This window comes from Alosa sapidissima, chromosome 8, assembly GCF_018492685.1.
Source record: "Alosa sapidissima isolate fAloSap1 chromosome 8, fAloSap1.pri, whole genome shotgun sequence".
In the NCBI taxonomy this organism is placed as follows: domain Eukaryota; kingdom Metazoa; phylum Chordata; class Actinopteri; order Clupeiformes; family Clupeidae; genus Alosa; species Alosa sapidissima.
This window is the reverse complement of record NC_055964.1, coordinates 13,244,026-13,268,938: the sequence shown is the minus strand read 5'-3', so window position 1 is coordinate 13,268,938 and position 24,913 is coordinate 13,244,026. Positions and strand designations below refer to the sequence as shown.

General features: G+C 44.7%; 2 protein-coding genes across 4 annotated transcripts in view; one reads left to right on the top strand and one right to left on the bottom strand.

The window, feature by feature from the left end:
* iqgap2 (IQ motif containing GTPase activating protein 2) overlaps positions 1 to 24,913 on the top strand; it is a 53,117-nt gene that overhangs the window by 8,449 nt on the left and 19,755 nt on the right. For all 3 annotated transcript variants that reach the window (XM_042100920.1, XM_042100919.1, XM_042100918.1), the window contains exons 3-19: positions 5,884 to 6,040; positions 7,206 to 7,283; positions 9,310 to 9,386; positions 12,699 to 12,766; positions 13,798 to 13,911; positions 14,214 to 14,392; positions 15,767 to 15,854; positions 16,527 to 16,690; positions 16,952 to 17,039; positions 17,329 to 17,492; positions 17,784 to 17,950; positions 18,656 to 18,780; positions 19,010 to 19,173; positions 22,694 to 22,784; positions 23,368 to 23,535; positions 23,877 to 24,019; positions 24,310 to 24,480. In XM_042100920.1, coding sequence (XP_041956854.1) covers positions 5,884 to 6,040; positions 7,206 to 7,283; positions 9,310 to 9,386; positions 12,699 to 12,766; positions 13,798 to 13,911; positions 14,214 to 14,392; positions 15,767 to 15,854; positions 16,527 to 16,690; positions 16,952 to 17,039; positions 17,329 to 17,492; positions 17,784 to 17,950; positions 18,656 to 18,780; positions 19,010 to 19,173; positions 22,694 to 22,784; positions 23,368 to 23,535; positions 23,877 to 24,019; positions 24,310 to 24,480 — 2,206 coding nt within the window. The remainder of the gene's footprint in view (positions 1 to 5,883; positions 6,041 to 7,205; positions 7,284 to 9,309; positions 9,387 to 12,698; positions 12,767 to 13,797; positions 13,912 to 14,213; positions 14,393 to 15,766; positions 15,855 to 16,526; positions 16,691 to 16,951; positions 17,040 to 17,328; positions 17,493 to 17,783; positions 17,951 to 18,655; positions 18,781 to 19,009; positions 19,174 to 22,693; positions 22,785 to 23,367; positions 23,536 to 23,876; positions 24,020 to 24,309; positions 24,481 to 24,913) is intronic.
* f2rl2 (coagulation factor II (thrombin) receptor-like 2) lies at positions 19,294 to 21,664 on the bottom strand. The gene is made up of 2 exons (XM_042100922.1): positions 21,302 to 21,664; positions 19,294 to 20,856 (listed from the first exon to the last, which is right to left on the bottom strand). Exons 1-2 carry the CDS (start codon positions 21,366 to 21,368, stop codon positions 19,796 to 19,798), a joined length of 1,128 nt encoding a protein of 375 aa, XP_041956856.1. The 5' UTR covers positions 21,369 to 21,664; the 3' UTR covers positions 19,294 to 19,795.

Genomic DNA, 24,913 nt, shown 5'->3' with positions numbered 1-24,913 from the left:
GCATGGCTAGCCCGATGCCGAAGCACCACTATTGAAAAAGCTGTTGGTAGCATCGGCTAACTAGCGCCAGATTTTGGAGTGCAGGGGACAAGCCGAGATGGGCTATGAGACATACGTTCACACTCGGTATCATGTTTCAATACACTTTAGGTCAATATCACACCGGAATTCTCCTTTAATTTGACTCTTCATAGCCCGCTGTCTTGATTTGTTATGATTTATGAATATCTGTTATCGATTGAATGTGATGTCAGTGTCCATAGGATAGAGAATGCGTGCTCTCAGCTTGAAGTGCAGTTAAAGTACTGTAAAGTAAATCATGGTTCAAGTAATGTTTTGTTGAGGCATATCTTCTGTGCATGTGCTTGTTCCAGGGTAGCTTGTTCCAGGGTAGCTATAACCCAGGCTCATTGAACAACCTTGGTAATATTGTCAACGTATTCCATCTTGATCTCTCTCTGCTAGCCTACAGTATATTTAACCAATAATGTAATAAATCAAGTCAGAAACTGGACCCCAGGGATGTCAATCAACTTGCTGCTGAAATGTAGTTAAGTGGCTGGGAATGGGGAGTGGACGGAATGGGCGGGTTTGTTTACACATCTCTGGCACCAGCTTGATTTGCAGGCCTTGAACATTCCACCTTGCAGAAATCATAGGGCCGATACATTTACATGTACATGGACTTAAAGTTCAGCATATTTGTCTCATCCACAGAAATACGTTAGCCGCACAGTAATGTGCCATATCAGTATATTAACCATAGAACTTCCAGATCTAAAGCATTGCACTGAAATACATGTATGAGTTATGTTTGCAATCCAGCAGATATTTGTTCTCAAAAATTATGGGCACTAGCAATTTTAGTTTTAGTGTGCACTGATGATAGTCTGAGACCGAAAACATTTTGCACTTATCACTGGGTAGCACTTTTCACTAATTTACCAGCTGTGGTTATACACTGGTGTGCACTGTTGGCTCAGCTAACCAACATGGGGCTTACCCCGGCACTTAGGTACACGTACAGGAGAGCATAAGTTTGACATCTTCATATTAAATCACAATAACTACAATCAATAGAAATAAAATAGGCTTAATGACTTATTGTCAGGGAGGGAGTTGTTCCTCTTTTGTTCGTCTGGACTCTCCTCTGCCACTCTGCTGCAAAGCCTCTATTCTGGGAATCCTGTACTACTTTTCACTAATTTACTTTTTATTAAATAAGTCTGAATTAAACCCGGCACTGGTTTGAGGCGCGACACTCAATTGACCCTACAAGCCATTTTAGCACAAGCAGTAGGATTTTCCTTCTTTTTCAGAGTATTGAGGTTCTGTCTTACTCTGCAGGCTGGACAATGCCAGGAAGAAGGTGCTTGTGGGGCTACAAACATCTCTGGACCTCAGCGTGGTGGTGTTGGCTTTTCACAAGTGCATTGTTCAGCCACAGGAAGTAGTGATCACTATGAGGGGTTTAGACGCTGTCAGGATGTGCTTTGTTCCATCATTGGGTCATCCGCTGCTACGTTTAGCCGGACAGACATGCTGTTTCATACTGGGATTGACTCATCATTTTTGCTGGCCTGCTTTGATTACCAGTAATCCCTCGAATGCTGTATGTTTCAAATGGTTTATCAAGCATGGAACATACCGGTTGTATTCATTCATATTCTCTGTTCAAGTTATATTTCATTTGGTGTCAGTCAACTATCATCATTTAAGCTCCATCAAAGAGTTGTAGTGTACTGGAGCAACAACAGGCTATTTCCCAGTTGCTGGGCACCTTTATATTCATCATACTATTATTTGTAATTGCCCCATGAGGACAAGTCTATGCTTGACTGTTTCTTTTAGAGCCTTTTATCTTGTTCTAAAGCCATTACAGGGCAGACCATATTCGGTAGTTTAGGCTTTGATCTAGGAAAGAAAAAAGAAACAGTTGCTCAGATGTGACAGTTGAGCAAGACTCCTGACCGCAGCAGCACACAGAGGTAGAAGCAGCAAGACTACATGGAGTAGCCTACTATATACTCCTGGTGACAGCTGGTTTACCAGGTTGAAACCTGGGGATGCATAAGCACATCTTTGTGACCATTACTGGCTCTCTGTGAGTGTTCTCCCATCGGAACCTCTAGGTCCCTGAATGAATGGCTCTGCTGTTTCGAAAACAATCAATAGCACTCTGTCAACAGTCTGGTTAGTTAGTTTAGGTTTGGCAGTCGAGCTAATTTGTGTCACTACATGTTCCTGCGTTAAGAAATAGAATGCAGCTTGTTTAAAGCAGCATACACAAAGGGGAATAGAGGTTCTTTATGCACCTGTGTCACTGCCATCTTTATCGCCGAACTAAGGGTAGGTATCAAACATCTCCAGGGTGGAGTTGGCTTCCGATTGAAGCGGCTGGCTGGAGCAGGGTGTCGTGTGCGAGTCCGTCATCACCGTGAGGATGAAGAGGTGGCACACAGGGCATCCAGATCGCTTTGTGCTGACAGACAACAGTACTTGTGGGTGGGTGATGGAGTATGGAGTGTGCATGTGTATATGTATATGTGTATGTATACTGTCTGTCTCTCTCTGTGTGTGTGTGTGTGTGTGTGTGTGTGTGTTTGTATGCATCTGTGTATTTAGACGGGGGCGGCTAATGGAGAGAAGCGCTGACGCATGTTTGGGCAGGAGCATTGTCACCACGGCACGCCACACACACACACACACACACACACACACTCCCCTTCTCCTCCTCCCCTTCCTCTGGAACTCTTAATTAACTGTGCCTCTCTAAGTCCTGGCTGCAAATCTGTCAGGGGCTGAGAGATGGGGAGTCGCAGACCCCCACTGACCTTGCTGGCCTCATGCACATAAGCAGCTCTATTTGGACTAAGCAGACGCACTCATGTCAGAATATATCCTAGCATAGCCTATAGCCTAAATCACCATCCCACTGAAATCCATCATGCCAGTACATCTCAACACTAAAGGGTTTTGTGCAGTAGAGACAAACGCACAAAGTTGAGTCCTATTAGAATATGGAACATGGTTGTTTCCTGAATCAGCTCTATAGGGGACATGTAGTGCTGTATAGAGCTGGTGGATATCAGTGGCATAGCATAGCACTGATATCTGACTGTGGTTTACACTGCCCTGGTTCTTGTGTGTGTTTTGATTTATTCTCACCTCCAATGGTTATAGTGGCCTAGTTTGCCACAAAATGGTGCCACACACTGTCATGGTTTGAACTTTAAAATCTGCTGACTAGGAAAGCTTTTTTTTTTTTTGTTCCTAGGCGGCCCTGAATTTTGTTTTTGTAAAACCTCACTACCACAGGCTTCAAGGTCAGCTGTAGTGTCTCGTGTCGGTAGTGGCTGTTTGACAGTCCAGAGCATTAGGGATAAGGGTTCTTAGGACTATATCAGTCAGAGATGCAGCCAGAGAGGCTTGGTTTTGAAATGATTAACCCCTGTTGGCTGTGAAGCCATGTGGCATGGGCATACCCTAAATACCTCAGGAGAATCATTCTTGTGCTGGTCCCCCACACGTTTAATGTGTAACCTTACTTGACATCGACCGACTTACTGTAAGCAAAGAATACACCATGTTTTGTTTGAAGGCTTAACAACATCCATTGATAACGAGAGAAACACAACTTCTTCCTCTAGGATGAAGCTTTTTACTCATCCATTTGGGAGAGTGACGGCACATCTGTAATTTTGCTTTTAACTGCGTTCCATCCTTGCTTATCATGGTCTCTTTTTTTTTAAACCTGATGGGTTTGATCGATGTGTTCATCTATGTGTTTATCCATTCAGTGGTGGAATTAGTCAGCCATGTTAACGTCATCTTACAAGACCTAATGTCTCCTCAGCACACTCTGAACGTCTGAACGCAGTGACCTTTACCCTAATCTGGAGATGTATGGCATCCCTAATCTTCATCCTTACTTCATCCTCACCTCATATTCTGGGACTCCTAGTTACCTGTAGGCTTGTTTTTAGATGTTGACATGTGTTCCACTAGATTGGATTGGACTGGTTTGATTATTTTGTTGAATTGTTAGGTGCCAATTGTTTTTTGCCACTTCCAAAAATTATTAGGGATCGTTGGTAATGATTTGCTAAACAAATTATGAAAAAAGCTTCCGAATCTGTAAACCATTCCAGAGCCCAATGTATTCCTCCTCTACACACACACACACACAAACACACACACACACACACATACACACAGGCATCTGTTGAACATCAGCGTTGGTGCTACAACAATACAGCTTTGTTTGAATAGGTCAAAGCTCCAAAATGTTCAGTTGCTCAGTGTCTGTCATTCCTGGCATTGATATTGTTTTGCCTATTTTGTAGACAAACATGTGTGACAGTCTTGTCATTTCAGTATATTTTGCCAGGGGTACCCTACAGTAGAGGGATATGGATAAGCCTATTCAGGCCTACATCATAAAAGACTCATTAACATGATAATTCTTAATATCCAAATGTTCGTACCATACTATCATAACGTGTTTGAAAATGCGAGCCTTAGAAATTTACAGAAGTATCCTATTTAACTTTTGACAATGTCTTTACTATCATCTGTCCCATGACTGTATGACTAGTGAGGGAGTCAGTAAGTTATGATCAGAATTTTATACATATTTACTGTCTAGTGGGAGTGAATTTCATTTATTTTCCTTTTTATCATAGGACACACTTTGGGTGTAACCCCCTCTCTTCGAAGAGCTCTCCTACATGCATTTTGTTTGGCAACTGCAAAATATACTTGTGAGGTTGTTCAGATATTGATACTAATAAGGTTTTGTGTGTCTGCTTTCATTGGAGCACTTTTTGAAGCCCACATGAGAACGCTGCTGGAGGTCTCTGGCTGTGTGTTTGTGTGTCAGTGGTCTGTCTGTGTGTGAACTGACTCTGGGTTACCCCAGATTTCCTCTGCGCTGGCCTTCATTGCCAGAACATGGCAGGAAGGAAGTAGCTATGTAATCCGCATTGCTGACAGAAAACCTCACAGAAACATGCACAAGCCCTACACCCTGAGGTAAACTACACTGACCCCTAGTGGTGTGGGGGGAGGGAGGGGGTTGTTGTGGTTCTTGTGGCCGGAGCTTTAACCTTGACCACTTTCTGCACTGCTTTCAGGGGAGAGAAAAAGATTGCCAATGTTGACCTGGAGTTTCCAGGGTGCCAAAATGTACTTTAAGTGGACGCACAGAGTCCAGTGTGAGAGCTGGTCCAAGGTTATGTTTGTTTATATGGATTTGTTTCGATGGTGACCTCACATGGGGGCACCAGTGTGCCTCCTCAGAAATATTTCAAGTTGAACATTTAGGACTGAATTGACTGAGAGCCTTGATTGGTCCTTTAAAGACAGTGTTCTAGTGGGTGTTAGTATAGGAGTTTAAGAAGTTATATTTGAAGTGTTTGGTTCCAAAATGCTAGATCCTTCATATTAATACATTTTCATAAATATTTTTCTGATCGGATCAGGAATTTTCATTCCGATTGAGGTGTTTATATGACAATTTATATTCTGATTGAGCTGTTATTCCATTTCTAATCAGAATAGAATTGTCTATGTAAAGCTGGCTATTGATTACCTGAAATACACAATTAAATAACATGACTTTTTAATGTTTTTAAAAATGGAGATATAACCATAGAACCAAACTCTTCATGTGCACATAGTAGTGATGGCCTTTGGCCCAATATGTAAAAAGAAATCACTGAACTATGAAATCAAATCAGAATTAAATATTTTTGTTTTGTAAGAAGTGATTCAGAGATGTGCTTGTGTACATTTGATTGGCAAAAGAAATCACAAAAATGATCGATTAAAGAATAAAAATGCACTGGTATTTCCCCCCCCTTCTCTCCTCTGTGTCCTCAGGTGGATAGAGGCGTGTGTGGAGGAGGAGCTCCCGCCCACCACGGAGCTGGAGGAAGGCCTGCGCAACGGAGTCTACCTCGGCAAACTCGGCAAGTTCTTCGCACCCAAGATGGTGTCTGAGAAGAAGATCTACGACCGCGACCAGTCCCGCTACAGGGTATGCAACAGCTCAGCTTTCGTCTCGAGTGCACCGCTGGAACAGTAACGTAGTTTGGTGCCAACATAGAAGGAAAGTTAGCAAATTTCGCAGTTTGCCAAAGTCACTCAGTCAGTTGTCATTCACCAAAATAATTCAGTGTAGCCAAGTTGATTATAGCGGTGTGCATGTGAAACACGCTTAATATTCCACCTCTAGATGCCCTGATGCTACTGGTTTGATTCAGCTCTGCACCACTGACCATCGGCTGTGTGGATATTGTAAATAGTAGAGGACAGATGAGCAAAAATCTATTTCCCATGTGTCATGCATGAGTTAAGTGGCCATAGAATAATAGCAGAAAGGTACAATAGGAAAGTAGTGGACAGACGGGGGGCAGTTAGGAAGTCAAGGAATGGACATGAGCATGGACATGGACATGAGCATAATGTGATGATTTTGGTCTTGAGTAAGTGCTGTAAGTGCTGACGAGAAGTGCTTGTTGACATAATAATGAACTGTGGGGGTAGGCATGTGCCGCCCATCCAGTGAAACTCACACTTACACAAACTTACACACACACACACACACACACACACACACACACACATACAGTACACATATATAACCAGGCACACAGGAAGTGGCTTGCAATAAATGCAGTAGACAGACATCCCCACATCACACACCGTTCTTCTCTCTGGGAGCGTGGGATAGGCATGATCCGCCCCCTCCACTCAGGGTTTCAGCTGACACAACACCACACACACACACACACACACACACACACACACACACACACACACACACACACACACACACACACACACACACACTGTTTCTCTCAGCAAGATTAAGCTTGCATGAATGTTGAAATGTTTGTAGTTGACACAGCATACGGTGTTCAACCTCATTGGCAAATAATGGAACTAATAATCTACTCTCATTAAATTGGCAATATAGATTACTTTTGACCAGTTCAGATACTGTAAACTAAACTGACACCCAACTGAAGTTCAACACTGCTAAACTTCCCAGACTAAAATTTCACATAACGTTTGATTATAAGTTTTTCCTTTTGTTTACAATTGTTGATTGGTGTATAGTAACTATATCTGTGTGTGTGTGTGTGTGTGTGTGTGTGTGTGTGTGTGTGTGTGTGTGTCTGTGTTTGTGTTGTGTGCAGAGGACCGGACTTCACTTCAGACACACAGACAACACAGTGCAGTGGCTCAGGGCAATGGAGTCCGTTGGTTTGCCCAAGGTGAGGCTGGGCGTCTCCAACCTTCCGGTGCTGTTAGCACGGATGTGGCAACATACACACACACACACACACACACACACTTACTTTCTCTTTCAGTGTCTCTCTCTTTCTTTAACGTCCTGTTACCTTAAATCCAGATGCATAATTAAAACAAATTAAATAAACTCAATGAATAATCCACATGCATACTTATTCATTGAGTTTATTTTACTCATGTGTACAGTCTCCAACAAATCCCTCCTTATGTAAGTGTACAAACATGTATTCAGGCAGTCGCTGACTCCAATTTAGATGTGCACAAGTGCATGGAAGGTAAGCTTGTTGCTCTGAGTAGTATCAACTGGAATGCTCCCTAAAGATCTTCCCACTAGAAAAGCTGTATGAGCCTCTTGAATCCAAGATGGCTGCCCCGTATATCAAAAGTGAGAAAGTTGCACTTCTGTATTATAGTTTCATCAAGTCAGTTGTACACACAGTACTGTCCAACTTGTAACTATGGAGATGTTGCTACGCTGCTGTAAAATGCCTAAAGCGTTGTTATCAACTGTATTGACAACTGGACAACAACTAGTATTGCTAACAGTTCTCAACAATGGTCAGTTTTCTGACTCTGAACTGGAAGGCAGTCGACTCGGGCTTGGCAATTTCCCACCTCAGGGTCCCAAATTCTGAGGCAAATGCAACGTGCCCTCTGTGGCGTACAAGCTGTCTGCCTATCTCGTCGACTTGCTGCATCAGGCAGTTGGGACGGAACTTGATAGGGCAATTATCTCAAAGGCATAATTCATGGAGGGGTCGGGCCACGCTGGGGTACACCTGTAAAAGATGAATGGGAATGTGAGATGCACCCTCCATTCAGTGTCGTGCCACAATCAATTCCCTTAAATATTCAGCCAGCAAATAGAGGTGCAATAGAGTTGCCAGAGGCACCGACTCTGTAGTCATTTAATCAGTCTCAGTCAGCAGTGTGTCGGAAAGTTGTTGCTGTAATCAAACATCTGGGCCTTTTCTCAAGCCCTATCTGAAGTACGCCCCAGAGGGGATGTGAACACAGTCACTGTCACCAACTGTCCACAAATGTCCCTGGGGGCATAACCACAGCAGCACACCAACACACCAAAACCCCAACAAACCAGCACTGCTGACCAAATGGAAAAGGAGAACAACATTGTCTCCTCTGCCAGGCCACTTACATCATGCTCAAGGTCTGTGGCTGCAGTTACTTAGAGACTTATGTAATCTGCATGTCTCTGACTGACTGAGAACGTGTTGTAGTTACCTAGTTAAACTTAGTTAAAGTGTAATAGGTCTGGCATGCCAAAGGGTCACTATGGTGGATTATTTCAAGTGTTTAGCCAGATAAGGTGTCCATAAAGCCTTATATTATTCTCTACCAACTTGATGTCATTGACTGAGGCTGTAATTGTGTATTTATATGATAGAAGACATTCGCTATGTCCTTATATAGTATAGTAAGTATATACACTCTTTTGATCCGTGAGGGAAATTTGGTCTCTGCATTTATCCCAATCCGTGAATTAGTGAAACACACTCAGCACACAGTGAACACACAGTGAGGTGAAGCACACACTAATAGCACTGTCAGCTGCCTGCAACAACAGCGGCGCTCGGGGAGCAGTGAGGGGTTAGGTGCCTTGCTCAAGGGCACTTCAGCCGTGGCCTACTGGTCGGGGTTCGAACCGGCAACAACCGGTTACAAGTCCGAAGCGCTAACCAGTAGGCCACGGCTGCCCCCCTAGGATATTTATTCTAGTGGAACAGCATTAGTGGATTTATGAAAGTGGGATGCAGATGATCCGTCTGCGGTGCTGGTGACGTAAATACCCAGAGTGCTGCTAACTCTTGAGTAGATCCAGGCCTGATGCGGTGCCAGATCTTGGCCCAGATGCAAGCCAGAATCAGCTACCCCCTGGGTTGTGTCTGTTTCACCCAAGGGGTCCTGTGCAGGGCCAAGGCCTCTCAGTGAGGATGACTCGCCTATTAACCACATGGTTTCCCCTTTCAGATCTTCTACCCCGAAACGACAGATGTGTACGACCGCAAAAACATGCCCAAGGTGATCTACTGCATCCACGCGCTGAGGTAAGGCAGAAATGGTGTGTGTGTGTGTGTGTCTGTGTGCGTGTGTGTGTCTGTGTGCGTGTGTGTGTCTGTGTGCGTGTGTGTGTGTGTGTGTGTGTCTGTGTGCGTGTGCGTGTGTGTGTGTGTCTGTGTGCGTGTGCGTGTGTGTGTGTGTGTGTGTGTGTTTGGGGGAGATTTCCAGTGAATGGATTTATGTGTTTCCTCCCTTTCACCACTCGCCCATCAAATAAATCTACCCCACCCCCCACTGGACCACTCTCCACCTCTCTTGTCCAAGAGCTGGATTTATGGAGATGTCTGGAAGTCACCCTTATATATGCCTAGACCCAATATTTCAAACTGAGTTGGAGCGCTTAACACTGTTATTTTTTTAATCAGTTGTGAGATAATTGTGATTCCAATGAATGTCGATGTGTCTCTCTCTAGATTAACGTCAGTTAGAAGTCAGTAGAGATCTTCAGTGGCAGAGATCTTCAGAGAGACCAAGCTGTTCTTTTGAAATGAGAACTCCGCTGCTTTGGTTTGATAACACTGCAAATGAAAGATTTCTGAGAAGGGCGCAGCGTCGGTTGAGACAACAGTGTCATGAAACTTAGCTGGAAGTGCTCGTGTTGTTGTCTTTATGTGATAGGCACATGCGGCTCAGCAGACCAAACCCATCTCCCGGTGCAGTCACTTCCTGTCTGCTTGCAGTGCTTCCTGTCAGTACTTCCTGTGTGCCCTTCCTCATGCCTTTTTTTTGTAAGGACAAATCAGGGACAGTTTCTGTCCCCTTGTGGGGCCACCAACAGTATAGAAAAGAACTATACTGAAAAAGAACTCTATATGAGAAAATGAAACAATCTGTAGATATTCAAATATTAAATACAAAATGATATACAAATGATTAGATTAACATTACCAACCTTTAAACAACCTTTTTTGTTTCATCAATGATACTGTTCTGATTCTTAAACACATTTTGTACCATTCCTCATTCCTGCTTATTTTCTCTTTGATATATTGTTGTTATGTTGTAGTGTAGCCATTAACGCTAAGCCTGTGCCAAATCTGTGTTGTGTGTAGGATTTGAAAACAAAGTGTGCCTCTATGGCTTACCCAGACCACACAGATCTGTGCATTAGGGTAATTACCCAGCCTCCTCTGTGAAGGCCTTACAGTGATAAGGCCTAGGCATTTGCGTTGGCATTGAGAGCTAATTAAGCAGAGTTAAGCACACACACTTCACATGGCAAAGACCTCATGGTTGCTGTGTGCAGATTGCTTGGTGACATGGTGCATGGTGCAGACTACACCAGACACATAACTGAGCACTGTGTTCGCTGAGTGTAAAAATAGTTGTACAGTCAATTTTTTCCCCCAATGAATGCGTTGTTATCATGTCTGGTATAGCCAGTTCCACTCATTATAGTGGAAGCTAATTGTTGCAGCACACACTCTACGAACAGAACGCTTCAGTTATGTGTCTGGTGTAGCCTGCCTGTAAGGGTCAGTCCAAGAAAATGGCTTTGTTTCATGTTTGGGTATAGAGAGTCACTGAGCTGCACCTGGGTTATAGCGGAATGTAGTGCAGGCTTAAGCTACTGTATGTAAAATGTTCCTTTGCCCAAGATCTCTCTGATTTTTCTGGACTAAACATAATGTGAGTTATTAATAGGAACAGTAGATGCATTATTTATGGCCATACTCATGAATTATTGGTCTCGTGTTGGACGTGTAGTAAAAGTCAAAGGAAAGAGCATCAGGGTTTCCTGATTATGGCTCATCAGTGGGGAAATACCAGGGACCCTCTCATTTTCTTTCTGGTTCTGCAGTGCACCATTTGTGCATACAGATGTACATGCACTCTCACACACACACACACACACACACACACACACACACACACTCTCAAACACACATACATGTCATATACACACGCAAAATACATATGCTGCATGAGTAGCAGCCTCAGATTTGTGTGTGTGTGTGTGTGTGTGTGTGTGTGTGTGTGTGTGTGTGTGTGTGTGTGTGTGTGTGTGTGTGTGTGTGTGTGTGTGTGTGTGTGTGTGTGTGTGTCTGGGTTGTCCATGGGTGTTGATGACCGCTAAGGGTGTGTACACACAAGATTAAAAGAAAGAATACAGATAGCGGGCTTTATTCGATATAAATTGAATGCGTATTTGCTCTGTAGGTATGTGTTTGTGGACTTTCTACATCAACACATAATAGTGGCCTATCAGTGTTCAGGAGAAAGTCAATCCTCCCTCCCTCCCAGCCATATGATCTCCTGGTTATCAGTCCAAATGAAATCAGCCGCTTGGTGCTCCAGGCCGCTGAACTCTTGTGTCTGAGCCCCACAGGAAAGGGTTAAACAATTAAACCTTTGGCCCCACGGTTGTCTGTACCGTAAACTCCTCCATAATAGATTTCTCCCTCGGTTTTGCGTCCACGGGGGTCAAAGGTAGCGGAAGCACGTCTGAGGTGTCTTCCTCACCAGGCAGAAACCCTTGTGACGCAGCACAATGCTCTGCTTCGTGCCCCCACCCCCCTTTCCATAATTCATGGCCACTTATCCTCCAAACTCCTGCAGATAAAAGTTTAATGCAGTTTCAAGCTACCTGTGTCAGGCCGTAATGCAGCACACGCATGACCATATTTGGCGGCTGCGCTAGGAAGTGCCGTGAAGTGGCACGCTGCTGACCTCTAGTGGAAGAAACATGGTCAGTGCAGTCCATGTGTTTACACAGAGTGCCTCATATGTAACAGACTTATCAAAGGGAGGTTATTGGATAATCTAGAGTGTTTTATATTTTCTAAAGCCTTGAAAGACACCAACTGTAAAACTGTTGACAGAAAGAAAAAAAGCAATGATTAAGGGGTATTCGTTTGTTAGGCAGTTAATACTGTAGATAGGAACCCACTTAGTTTCAGCTTTGAGTTACTTTCATGTTTGTGTTTGTCAGATGCATTAGGGTGTTATTTAAAGATGTTGGTGACTAGCATGATCCTAGGCCTTAGTGCAGATGTTCTTTAGATTTATTATGGATCTTGAATAAAGGACACAGGTTTTTTTTACAATGTAATATTGCGAGTGTCAGTGCTAGCTTTGATTGCTTCATTTCCCCATGTTAGGCCTACTTTTATGGTGATTGTGGTCACGATTGACTGTGTCATTATATATTTTATAGGTCTGCTTGTGTTTGCCTTTGACAGCAGTGATATTTCATGTGCCTGAGGGCTGTAAGGTTTGCTGCCATCTTTCTCCATGATGTGTGGTTTGAGCTATGCCATTTGTGAATCATTTGTTGTGTCTTTCTTTTCTGTTTTTAGCTTGTATCTGTATAAACTCGGAATCGCCCCTCAGATCCAGGATCTCCTGGGAAAGGTGGACTTTACAGGTAAGGACTTGGCAAACTCATTTCAGTTTAGCACATAACCTCATTAAATGGTAATTTAGATGTATGCCTATGTTTGCAGTTCATATTTTTTTCCCTCTCTGAACTTTTGTGTAGTTATCATACATGGTTTCCAAATTGTGGTAGTTCCCAATTATCTGTAGTAAATATGGCATAAAACATTCATACATAAGCCCAGCAAAGTGAGGAAGGTTAATAGCCGGTATTCTAGGGTAAGCACCGCCGCAGGGCTAGAGAGAGAGAGAGAGAGAGAGAGAGAGAGAGAGAGAGAGAGAGAGAGAGAGAGATAGAGAGAGAGAGAGGCAGAGAGAGAGAGAGAGAGAGAGAGAGAGATAGAGAGAGGCAGAAAGCGAGAGAGAGAGAGATAGAGAGAGGCAGAAAGCGAGAGAGAGAGAGAGAGAGAGAGAGAGAGAGAGAGAGAGAGAGAGAGAGAGAGAGAGAGAGAGAGAGAGAGAGATAGAGAGAGGCAGAAAGCGAGAGAGAGAGAGAGAGAGATAGAGAGGCAGAAAGCGAGAGAGAGAGAGAGAGAGATAGAGAGAGAGGCAGAGAGAGAGAGAGAGAGATAGAGAGAGAGAGAGAGAGAGACTTGTCGAAGATGTCTTATGATTAATTGGTTGTAGCAGACTGTAATGGCAGGTAATCAGGCAGCCTTGTTTGCTTTTAATTGGGGCTGAATGTCAGCCTTCCCTCCCCACAATGCTGCCTGATAGTGTTCTGAGGAGGATCTGAGGTAAAGAAGTGTGTCCAGGCTTTTACTCCGAGCTCAACACTCGTGCGGAGGCTAAACAATTGAAGTAATAAAAGTTATGACTAAACTGCTTTTTTTTTCATGAATGCAAATCAGTGCCACCTTAGAAAAGAGGATCATATGTCTGGTTCTGCAGTCCTGCAGTAACATCTCAGTGGGCATAAAAAAGAAAATGAAGTGGATGTCATGTTGCAGTTTTGTTTACGATCACACACGTGTGTGCCCATCCCCAATGATGTGTGTCTCCTTTCTACCCCTGTTGCAGAGGAGGAGATCTGTAACATGAGGAAGGAGCTGGACAAGTATGGCATCCAGATGCCCACCTTCAGTAAGATCGGTGGCATCCTGGCCGACGAGCTGTCAGTGGACGAGGCAGCACGTGAGTAAAACAGGCGTCTTTGGAAAGGAGTTACAACAAGCAATTACTTTCAGTGGGACTGTTATTGCATGGACACATCACCCCTACACTTTCAATCATTCAGTTCTTTAAACATTCTACTTAAATATTTTAACGATGGACACCAATAAGTGGAATCGTTATTCTGATAAATAGATGTTTGGGCACCCTACGGTACAGGCTAAAGAATGGCTATGACACTCGAGTATGAAGACAATGGAATCGAGCTCTCCTCATATGATCCTGGTGCTACGGCTGAAATATGTCTACTCCCTTATCTACAGTACATGCTGCTGTATTTGCCATCAACGAGGCCATAGACAAGGGTCAGGCCGAGGGTACCATGAAGGCCCTGAGCAACCCCAACGCCATGCTGAGGAACACACAGAGCGCCCTGGCTCAGGAGTATCAGGATGCCCTCAGCCATGCCAAGAGGACCAAAGAGGACCAGACATCGGGGCGGGTAAAGCACGTCTCTGTTCCCCTCCCTATGAAGTCGATTCATTCTGCACTCAAGCTGTTCCTCTTTAGGAATGATAAATCTGCCATCAGATGACTTCACTTGTTTTTTAGTAGAAAGGAAAACAAACATGTGTTTGATGTAAGGGGTTTACATGGAGATCACAACAGCACCAACAACAGCAGTCCACACACGCACACTCAGAAACACATACACACACACACACACACACACACACACATACGCACACACATACACACTCTCTCTCTACTTTCCTGTATCCCCACCTGGGGTATGACTCAGCAGGCCCTGGGGTATTGTGGAGAGCAGCTCTCGCCTCCTCTACTGCTGTGCTGGCCTCTTTAGCTCCGGTTCCCGCCGCCCAGCTCCAGCGGTTGTTTTTAGAGCTCTCAGCGCTGCTAACTCAGCCAGATGGACTTATTTACAAGAACACGCTGTAACTTCTAGAAGGCCTCCCACGTTTCCCATACGCAGACCTTTGTCAAGATGTTTTGGTGCTCAATGATTTGACTTTGCAGATATTAGAATAATGCTTCTGGCATGACTGCTGCAACCTATGTGGCAAGATCTAATATCTTTTTAATAGTCTGAGGAAAAAAAATATATAAAGACAAACTTGGTTTATTCGGGTGAGTGATCACACATTGACTCCTGTTGGAGACTTTAATGAGCTTCAGCATTCCAGTGCATTTTCCCATCAGGCAGGCATGCCTAAAGAAAACAGCCTCTTCCCCTCCTCTCTGGCCTTGGGGTGCTTATGTCCAGTCAGGACATCAGCTGAAACAGACCAGAGGCCCACATACTTTTGAGTATGTTTCCCAACATAGGTTGCGAGGAAATCAGTAATTACTTATTAAGGCATGTTTTCCCTGTGCATTTTAAATAACCGCATGGGAAAATCTTTCTAGTCAGTAGAAGTAGAAGTATATATACTCTTTTGATCCCGTGAGGGAAATTTGGTCTCTGCATTTATCCCAATTTGTGAATTAGTGAAACACACTCAGCACACAGTGAACACACAGTGAGGTGAAGCACACACTAATCCCGGCACAGTGAGCTGCCTGCTACAACAGCGGCGCTCGGGGAGCAGTGAGGGGTTAGCTGCCTTGCTCAAGGGGACTTCAGCCGTTCCCACTGGTCGGGGCTCAAACCGGCAACCCTCCGGTTACAGGTCCAGAGTGCTAACCAGTGGGCCACGGCCCCAGTGTTGATGACTGACTAACTAATAGGACTGTAATTTGTCTGTCTGATGCAGCAGCTTGATAACAATGTAGGTTCATAGCATCCATGCGCAGTGTATTTTTTTCTACTCATCTCCAAACTCCTAACGACTTCCATGTGCCTCCTTGTCCACAGCGGTCATCCATCGCTACTGAGGAGAGAGATGTTTACGAGGAACTGCTCACACAGCAGGAGATCCAGAGCGCTATCAACCTTGTGAACAGTACGTACGACCTTTGTGAGAGCTGATGTGTATGGTTTCCTATCCAGCAGCCAGGGACCTCTGGACCAAGGTCAAGGCCTGGATTGGTTCAGTGAAACCTATACATAACCACTAACCCACACTTCACAACATCATACTGTAGAGAATAAGAGGCAGGTTTCATCACTAGCAGTAATCAGTGAGAAGTAAATTTTCCTAAACCTTTGTGGTTTACCATTGTTTTGTAAGAAAGTTCTGGGAACAGTCTGAGAGTAATTCTATGATGGTAATGCTATTTCCAGCACTTTCCGTTTGACATTTAGATTTCAGATTCCTGAACTTGTGACTCGGCTTGGTTTGTTCTCTCTGTTTGCAAATCTATCCACATCTCCAGTCAAGAAAAGTTAGCAATACTGTTTGTTATCAGCTGAATTTCGAAACTGCATTTACAATATTTTGATTTGACACATGGGCGATACCATCACTCACTGTAGCCCACTCAAAACAGGCTGTAAGTACACGTGTTGAAGTGCATAAACAGCAATACATTAGTGAGACTGCTTGAGTTGCTAGAAGTTCATTGCATTCGATTCACAAAATAATCACCCCCGTTAACAAATCGTATGTTTCATAGTCAGAAATGACCAAAGATGACCCACTCTGCGATGGTCTGAGCCTTCCTTCTCTCCACAGCACAAGCAGCCGTGCGGCAGGTGAACCAGGCCATCGATGCCTGGGATGAGGCTGCGCTCCTGGCAGCACTGAGGATGCCGGCCCTGGGGCTGGTCGGGGTCTCCGAACCCAACGCCCGCTGGTACCTGGACCACTTCACAACGCACAAGGAGCACAGAAATCAGGTGGCTGTTGTTTGTCAACATGGCTTATGCTTGATGCTAGTTGTTACTACCAGTGTTTTTCCTTGTCCCTGGCTGAAGATAAGGCTCAGGCCTTTTCAGACTCAGTTTCCAAATGCAGTTAATATACTGTTATAGACAACTTCGATCTATACGTTTACAGCCACCACAAAAATCCTTGGCATCTTTACTGTCTGTCTGATGACTCCTGTGATTTGGTCCTTCTGGTTTCTAATTTATTTGTCCTTTGCTGCCCGTGTGTAGGATGCCGGTTACGCCGTGCAGCTGGAGAGGGAGGAGATCCAGAGAGTCGTCAGCTCCTGCAACGAATGTGCTGATGCTGACAAGAGAAGTACGTCATCGTCATGAAATCGACCCTATTCACACCAATCCCCCACTTCCCCCCACAAGACTTTGGTTCCATGTCCAGTTATTTCCCTGTTGGAGTTAGAGATTTCAAAAGAAGAATAAGTTGATGAATTTTAGTATTTGTGGATTTATATGGGGTTTTTTACGTTTTGAGTTGGGTATTTTCCAGTGTCAGTATTTGTTAGTATCTCCAGCAATGAAGTGGTAGCTCTTTGTAGACAGTGTGTCTGTGTCGTACACATGATGAGTGATCTCTGTGTGTGTTGATGCAGAGCTGGAGGCCATAGTTGCCATCAACGCAGCCATTCGTCTGGGTAACGCGGAGGAGACAGTGGAGCAGCTGATGAACCCTGAGGCGCAGCTGCCCATCGTGTACCAGAGCGCCGCGAAGCTCTACCAGGACGAGCTCTTCAGCCTGCAGATCCAGGGCAGCAGGGTAGCCAACATCATATCACACACATCTACAGGACATCATCATTAATCATTTACATTTACACATAGACATTAGAGAGATACCTTTTACACAAGGCAGTGTATGACTATGGCAGGCCTTGTGTAGAAGCATTGGGAGATTGAATTTGGCTTTGCAAATTATGTATTGTGTTCCTTTTGTCACTGTTCATCACAGTGTCTATATCACAGTGAGGAATTCCTATCTCGACTGGCCAGTGTTTCTAAGCGAGGTTGATTGACTATTGGGTCTATCTGACAATCTGGTCTATTTTAGAGCACCCCTGACCTCACACATGAGGAGTTGAGCGTTGCCGTGGAGATGCTGTCGGCCGTGTCGGTGCTGAACGAAGTCCTGGACACCAAGGACCCGGTGGCCGTCACCGAGCTGCTGTGTGACTCCCCTCTGGGTTTCAGCAACCTGGACCACGAGAACATGCAGAGGTGAGATTGGCAGGAGACGGTTCCGATATGGGCAGTCTCTAGCCCAGACTGTCTGGGTCAGTTGAAATAGACTGTAAGTGTGGACCGGAATTTTAATCACTACATGTATATACATAATCACTACAGCCTATAGCATTGTGTGTCATGCAACATGACCAAAATAATTAAAAATTATAATTTCATTCAGAGCTTATCACGCATAGAAGCCTAACTTCATTTTAAACCCATACCAACAGTTAGGTACCAGGAGGCAAGATCATTCCAAAAGGACTACTCTCCTCAAAGGGTTAAACGTAGTTGAGACTTGTTATGGTGTAAAGGACGTTGGCTACTTTGACCTGCTCCCCACACAAACCTGCTGCTGCTGCTGCCCAGCAGTAATTGCTCATTGAAAGATAACGGGGGGGGAAAAATCACTGTGGTATTTGGTATTTAGTACTCTCTACAGCACCTCTGCATTCTTCATGCTGATGAAGAGTATACTAAATAGCATGAAAGTTACACTTCTACATTCTTCACGCTGATGAAGAGTATACTAAATAGCATGAAAGTTACACTTCTTGTAACTTGCTTGGTGAGCGGTTTGGAGCTTAATAGCTGTAGACACATCACCCAGGTCACTGGTAGTGTAAATACCCAGAAAGAACTATAGGACATGCATACATCTATTCTTCCATTCTTTTGTTCATTCTTTCACCTCCTCAGGTACGCAGACACGCTGATCACACTGAGGGTAGAGGCTTTAGCACTGGGCCAGGAGTTCCTCACCTGGAACGACGTCCAGAAGTGCATCGACACGGTCAACCAGCAAGTCCACGAGGAGCACGAACGTAAGGGGTCTCAGCTCTCCTAGCGTCATGCAAGTGCAACATAGCAGCTGATTCCAAGGCCTTGAGCTGGCCCCAACCTGTCAGAGCCTTATCAACTGCTAGTTAACTGGCTATTTAGATTATTGGACATGAGCGTGATGAACGGATTGATATTGATACAGTAAATGCAGTTGCTTGGTGTAATTGAACCGAGAAGGTCAAATAACATGTTTTCATATTGTGTGTGCAGGAGTCATAGCAATAGCTGAGATCAATGATGCGCTGAACTCAGGTGACATGGAAAAAACTCTCGCTGCCCTCCTGTTGCCCACTGCCAAACTGCAGGGTGTGAATCCAGACACAGCCAAACACTATCACGATGTACTGCTGCACACCAAGGACCTCATATGCAAGGTAGCAGAATGCTCAACACATGCAGTCTCTCTCTCTCTCTGTGAAAAGCAATTGCTTTCTCTTTTCAAGTAAAAGTGGTGTGTTAATATGTTGAAGGCATAGACTGTTATGCAACCAGAGTTAGAGAGATTGAAAAATATATATTTTATTGTCCCGTGAAGGGAAATTAGCTATACACATGCATGCACACAAACACACATGCACACACACACACACATACACACACATATACACACAAGGTTAGCAGATTCGATGAAGGAGACTGACATATTTACAATGCAAGTATACGCATTAAGTTTAAGTGATGAGAACATTTGCCTCAGGATACAGAGTTGCCTGTTAACAGTCCAAGGGATGTTGACAGAAGGATTGAAGGCGTAGAGGCTGAAATGATATGCTTTCTAAAACCTGTCCTGAGAAAATATCAAGTCCAGCCAGAGAGGCAGCCATTTTGTTCGGAAGCAGTTGCAACGCACTGGCTTGTTTTGGTTTCCTATATATAGGAGTAGTGGAGCACACTGTGTTTCCGTCCCAGGCGTGCATTGTTTAGGGTCATTTTGTGTTGTCCTATCGTCCCACCACATCCGTGTAGAGACAAACGCCCATGGGGCTTCCCAGAAATTCAGATAAACACAGACATCCCTCTGGGCTTCTTTCTGATGGTGACAACGTGCAGCTTGGAGGTGGTGGTCCTGGACAGGATGTAGGAGAGGAAAGGGTCCAGGCAGCTGTGGAAACAGCACAGGCACACAGCCATGCCGTAGTAGTCGTAGAAGTGGTCCTGCTGGGCCGTGTACAGCTTGATGTAGTGCAGGACGTGGATGACCACGCTGGGCGTGAAGCAGAGGACGAAGATGACGAAGACGAGGGTGCTGGCCCTGACGTAGAGTGACCAGTCGCAGCTGGAACGGCCTAGGTGGCGCACGATGGAGCCGTACGCAAAGGCGATGACCACTGCTGGCACCAACAGTCCGGTGACGATCATGCCCAGGCGATATGGCATGAGGAAGGTGTAGGGCTCCTCAGAGTAGGGCAGCACATCGTGGCAGGTGGTGATGTCCAGTCCGCGCAGTTGGTAGGTGTGATGCACAAGCAGCTCAGGGACCATCGCAGCACCGCACGCCAGCCAAACGATGACCGTGGCCAACGCGGCGCAGAAACGCTTAGGCAGGCCCTTGTAGAGGAAGGGCCGCGCCACGGCCAGGTAGCGCATGACACTCATGCACATGAGCGCCTGCACCGAGCAGTAGATGTTGCCGTAGAAACACGCGGTGACCAGGCGGCAGGCAGCTTCGCCAAACACCCAGTCGTTGCCGTGGAGGTGGTAGTGCACGCGGAAGGCCAGCACCGTGAGCAGGAGGAGATCGGAGGTGGCCAGGCTGAGGTGGAGCACGGCGCCCGAGCAGGTCCGCGAGCGCCCGCTCAAGCATGCGAGGACGAAGATGTTGGAGGGGATGCCCACGGCCATAATGAGCACGTAGGCCGCGGGCAGTAGTCTGGTGCTCAGGATGCCCTTCAGGTACTCCTTGGCATTCTGGGAGCTGAGCTCCAGCTCATCTGGAGGCTGGCTGAAGTTGCTGGTGCAGTTGTCCAAGCTGGAGCCCGTGGAGGTTCTCCACCCGTTGTAGGTTCTCGGGTTGAGAGGGCAGCCGGAGCCAGTTTTGCCATGTTTCTGCCGCTTGTCTTGGTTATACAACAGCCAGATGTGTGTGAGAAAAAGGGAGAAATTCATTCAGTTCATGAAGCGTTCATGGAAACATGTTCAAACACACAGGCGCTGTAAATTATCTTAACCCTCATATGACCCCGTTGCCTTGACAGAACATGCCTGTTCCCCAGTGTTGTGATGTCATATATACATACAAAGGCATCTGCCAAATCCCAAAACCATATATAATCTATACAAATACATTTTTTTCATGATCACGTGTGTCTGTAAACATTGAAAAACACTTGTTGGTTCTCTGACATTATAGTTTCAAACTCAATCAAGAAGTTGTAGACTGTAGTTTAATAAATTATATAAGTGTCTGGTACTTCAAAATAATTCATGGTTTCATCAAAGTATTTCATATGTAACAAGTTCTAGAAATAATATTTCAAAACCTTTCAAGATCATTGTTATTACCTTTGTCTTGAATCGAGAGCGTCGGTAGCACAAGTGTGATCAGTAACACCAGGAGTGATTTCTTCATGTCTTTTCCTTTGATCCTTTTCCTTCCAAATTTAGTGAGGAGGTTTACATCTTCCCCTCTCAGGAAGTTTTCAGCATCTGGACACCTTGGTGTTATGAGCGGTCAGCTCTCCCCCACTGCTGTCCTAGTGGTGGTCGGGTCCTCAGTGACGGTTCAGTGGCCTCTTTCTCTCCCCTGTTAGTTTACAGTACAGCAGATGGTGAGCGAGCAGCGCTGGTTTCCTGTGGAGACTTGAGGAGGCTGGGAGAGACTAAATTCCACAGCGCCGTGTCAGGTCGTTTAAGCCAGTCTCTAGCGGAGGGCGGGGGCTACTGTCAGAGATCATCAGTCACGGGGCTGTGCAGTGTATGGGTTATGACGTGGCTGTCGTATTTATGTCGGTTTGACACTTCCTCAGAGTTCCTGTAACTTTTGACTTTATTGCCATATTAGATTCTGCGCCTTAGTCCCTATCTTGGCTCCTTTAGAAAGAATGGTGTCTGAACATGCAAAGTTCAGAACATACATTACACGCTAGGCTACTGGCATCATGTGACTGAATTATGTTATGTCATTTCCTATACAATGCATGTAGTGTTTGTGTATTGTATGTAGAAATGCGTATCATACATAAAAAAAGAGTAGTTTAGATTTTTAAACAGTTCATATGGAAGGAAAGGATATGTTTAGTTTGTCCACAAAATAGTTTAAAATCCATGTCTTGCTTGCTTGTGTTTGTTTTTGTTTGGGGTGTGTCTGTGAAAGGAAGTGACGAGTTATCGAAGATGGCCTCCATTGTAAACTTAAGGGGGTCACTGTGATGTCTGCTTCCTTCCAAAAGAGATAAGACCGGCTGTGTATTTTTCTTTCATTCAAAACCTCCTTCTGTAGCTGTAGTGTAGATCAAGTTCACTAGATAAAGGAATGCCTTGTGGTGGTTTCAAGTCTTTTTCTCTTTGTGTAAACAAAAGTGAACACTGCTGCTTTCAATCACTGTTATTAGAGCTAATCTGAAATGTTTCATTTTGCTAATGTTCCCTCAGGTCTTGCCTCTTGGCGTTGAGCAGACGGTATTGTCATTTCCACTTAGTAGCTCTCTGTAGCTCCTTGTCCCAAAGTGACTCATTATTAGCTAGACAGATCAGTGCCAGTTTGTGGTGTCTGTGTCATTCGTCCTACATTTTTCTTCTTTCTTGAGTCTGGGTGCAGTACCAGCACTTGAGCTGTGATAAGATTCTGTGTGTGTGTGTGTGTGTGTGTGTGTGTGTGTGTGTGTGTGTGTGTGTGTGTGTGTGTGTGTGTGTGTGTGTGTGTGTGTGTGTGTGTGTGTGTGTGTCACTTCTCAGAGCTCAGGGGACGAGTCGGCTGTGTTGTGGCTCGACCAGATCCAGGAGGCCCTACACACTGCCAACCAGGAGGGGGAGGAAGCACTCAGACGTAACTCAGACCTTTGTTTTTAATATGCTGCATGTAGATTTTGTTTTGATTTTGTTTTGATATGCTGCATGTAGACTCTCGTGTAGACATCACTAGTTCAGACACAACTCTTTAGACTCTTTTATTGTTTCTTAATATTATGGAAAAATATGTTTTCAGTGATCATGATTTAACATGCCAGCTAGCTGTGGTTTACTGAATTTCAGATGTGAAATTCTTTGAACCACTCCATAGCTGGGAGTTGCAGACATAAAAAAGAGAAATCAAAGGGAAGGACATTGTTGTGGTCATTCCAAATCACCAGAGGGACTCCCAAATTATGATATTATGATGCAGAATGTTGGAGATATTTCCTCCGAGCAGTTAGATGTTTCTAAACACACTACAGTGGAGTCTGTGGAAAATCTTCTGCGGAAACTTCTGATGTGATTGATACCTACCACACTAGTGCTGAACCACAGAAAAGAGAATGGGACGATTTTTCCCATGTTGTCTCTTTTGTCTGACTTACACACACACACACACACATACGACACACACTCTGAGGACTAGCGTAACTGATTGGCCTCTCTTGTCCCTGCAGTGGCGGAGGCAGTGGCGGACATCAACCAGCGGGTGGCAGATGGAGATAGCCAGAGCACACTGCAGGCACTGCAGGCCCCTTGTGCCGCTCTGCGAGGAGTCCTGGCCGAATGTGCAGACGACTATCAGTCAGAGCTGGCCAAGCAGCAGGCTCTCAACGCTGCTGAAGGTACTACACACCTACACATGGGGGGAAATGACTGATGTTATGACAACTACACTGATATACTGTACTTCATTTAATCGTAATATTTCACAGACCTACCATATTTTCTTGCCCATAAGGTACGGTATTTCTCAGAGTGTAATATGTTTAGAAGTAAATTAAAGTGAATATAGAAGTGAATATAACAGAAGTGAATATACAAAACATACCTACTTGACAATTGCTGCTACCAGATTAAGCCTTAGAAATAAAATGTGTTGAGTAAAGGATGAAATGAATACAGGACATACTGTAGGATTTTTCTGTTCATGTCTGAACAGAGTTTTACTCCATGTCCTGTGTAGGTGGCGATGATGGTGTTTGGGTGAAGCACAGAATAAAGGACAGATATGACTACTACTACAACATACAAACCAAAGAAGGGACCTGGAATGAACCAAATGAGTTTGTGCACAACACCTCACAGCTTACCAAAGAGGAAATACAGGTACTAGACCATCAGCCAACCTCCCTGCCTTCATGCACCCTTAGATTCTTAGAGAGGTACAGCACAACATGTATAACACAGTGATAATGTAAATTCACTTGTTCTCTGTTGAATAGTTTTCAGGAGAGTGGGCATGTTTATTGGTTGTTCCAGCGGTATTAGAATGTGCCTTTGTTGTTTCTGGCATTATGTTCAACACATGAATCAGCAGTCACTAGTCACAGAAAGTGTCACTGTTTACTCAGTGTGCGGCTGAGCTGTGTGCTGATGTGATCTGAACTAACCCCTAGAGCACAGTGGGAGGTGTGACGGCCGAATATAACAGGGAGCAGCTCTGGGTGGCCAACGAGCCGCTCGTCATCCTGCTCCAGGCTCGGATTCGTGGGTACCTGGTGAGGAGGGCCCAGGCTGAGAGACTACGGTATCTACGGCAACAGGAGCCAAGTGTGGTCAAACTGCAGGTACAGTAGAATTATAGCTGCACAGCATATAATAGGACAGCTCTGGATTTAACAATATTGCAGGGCAACCACATAACCGGTTCCATGTGTTCCGATTGGATTATTAAAGTTCTCAAGAAACTTGAGGTTGGTGTGAGAGGGAGTGTATTGTGTGCGTGTGTGCTGTGTCTTGCACTGGAACATCTTCCTGAATCTCAATATTCTGTATTATGATATATAATATCACAACAAGTCCTGGCAAATTACTGAATCTGCACAAGTCACAGGCTACAGTACATTCATTGTTTTGCACTTTTATGATCACCAAAAGTATTGGTTTTACCAAAAATATTTCGCAAGTATTTCTAAACTACAAAAATACATACCTATTAAGTATTTTGATACAAATACATACATTACTTCAACCCAATAAAATACAAATTACAAAATACTA

Excerpts from the sequence above, each read along its gene's own strand:
- f2rl2 (XM_042100922.1), bottom strand. The coding sequence starts at position 21,368 with ATGAAGAAATCACTCCTGGTGTTACTGATCACACTTGTGCTACCGACG. Across the intron at positions 20,857-21,301 it reads GCTCTCGATTCAAGACAAAG|ACAAGCGGCAGAAACATGGC; the intron begins GTAATAACAATG and ends TGTATAACCAAG.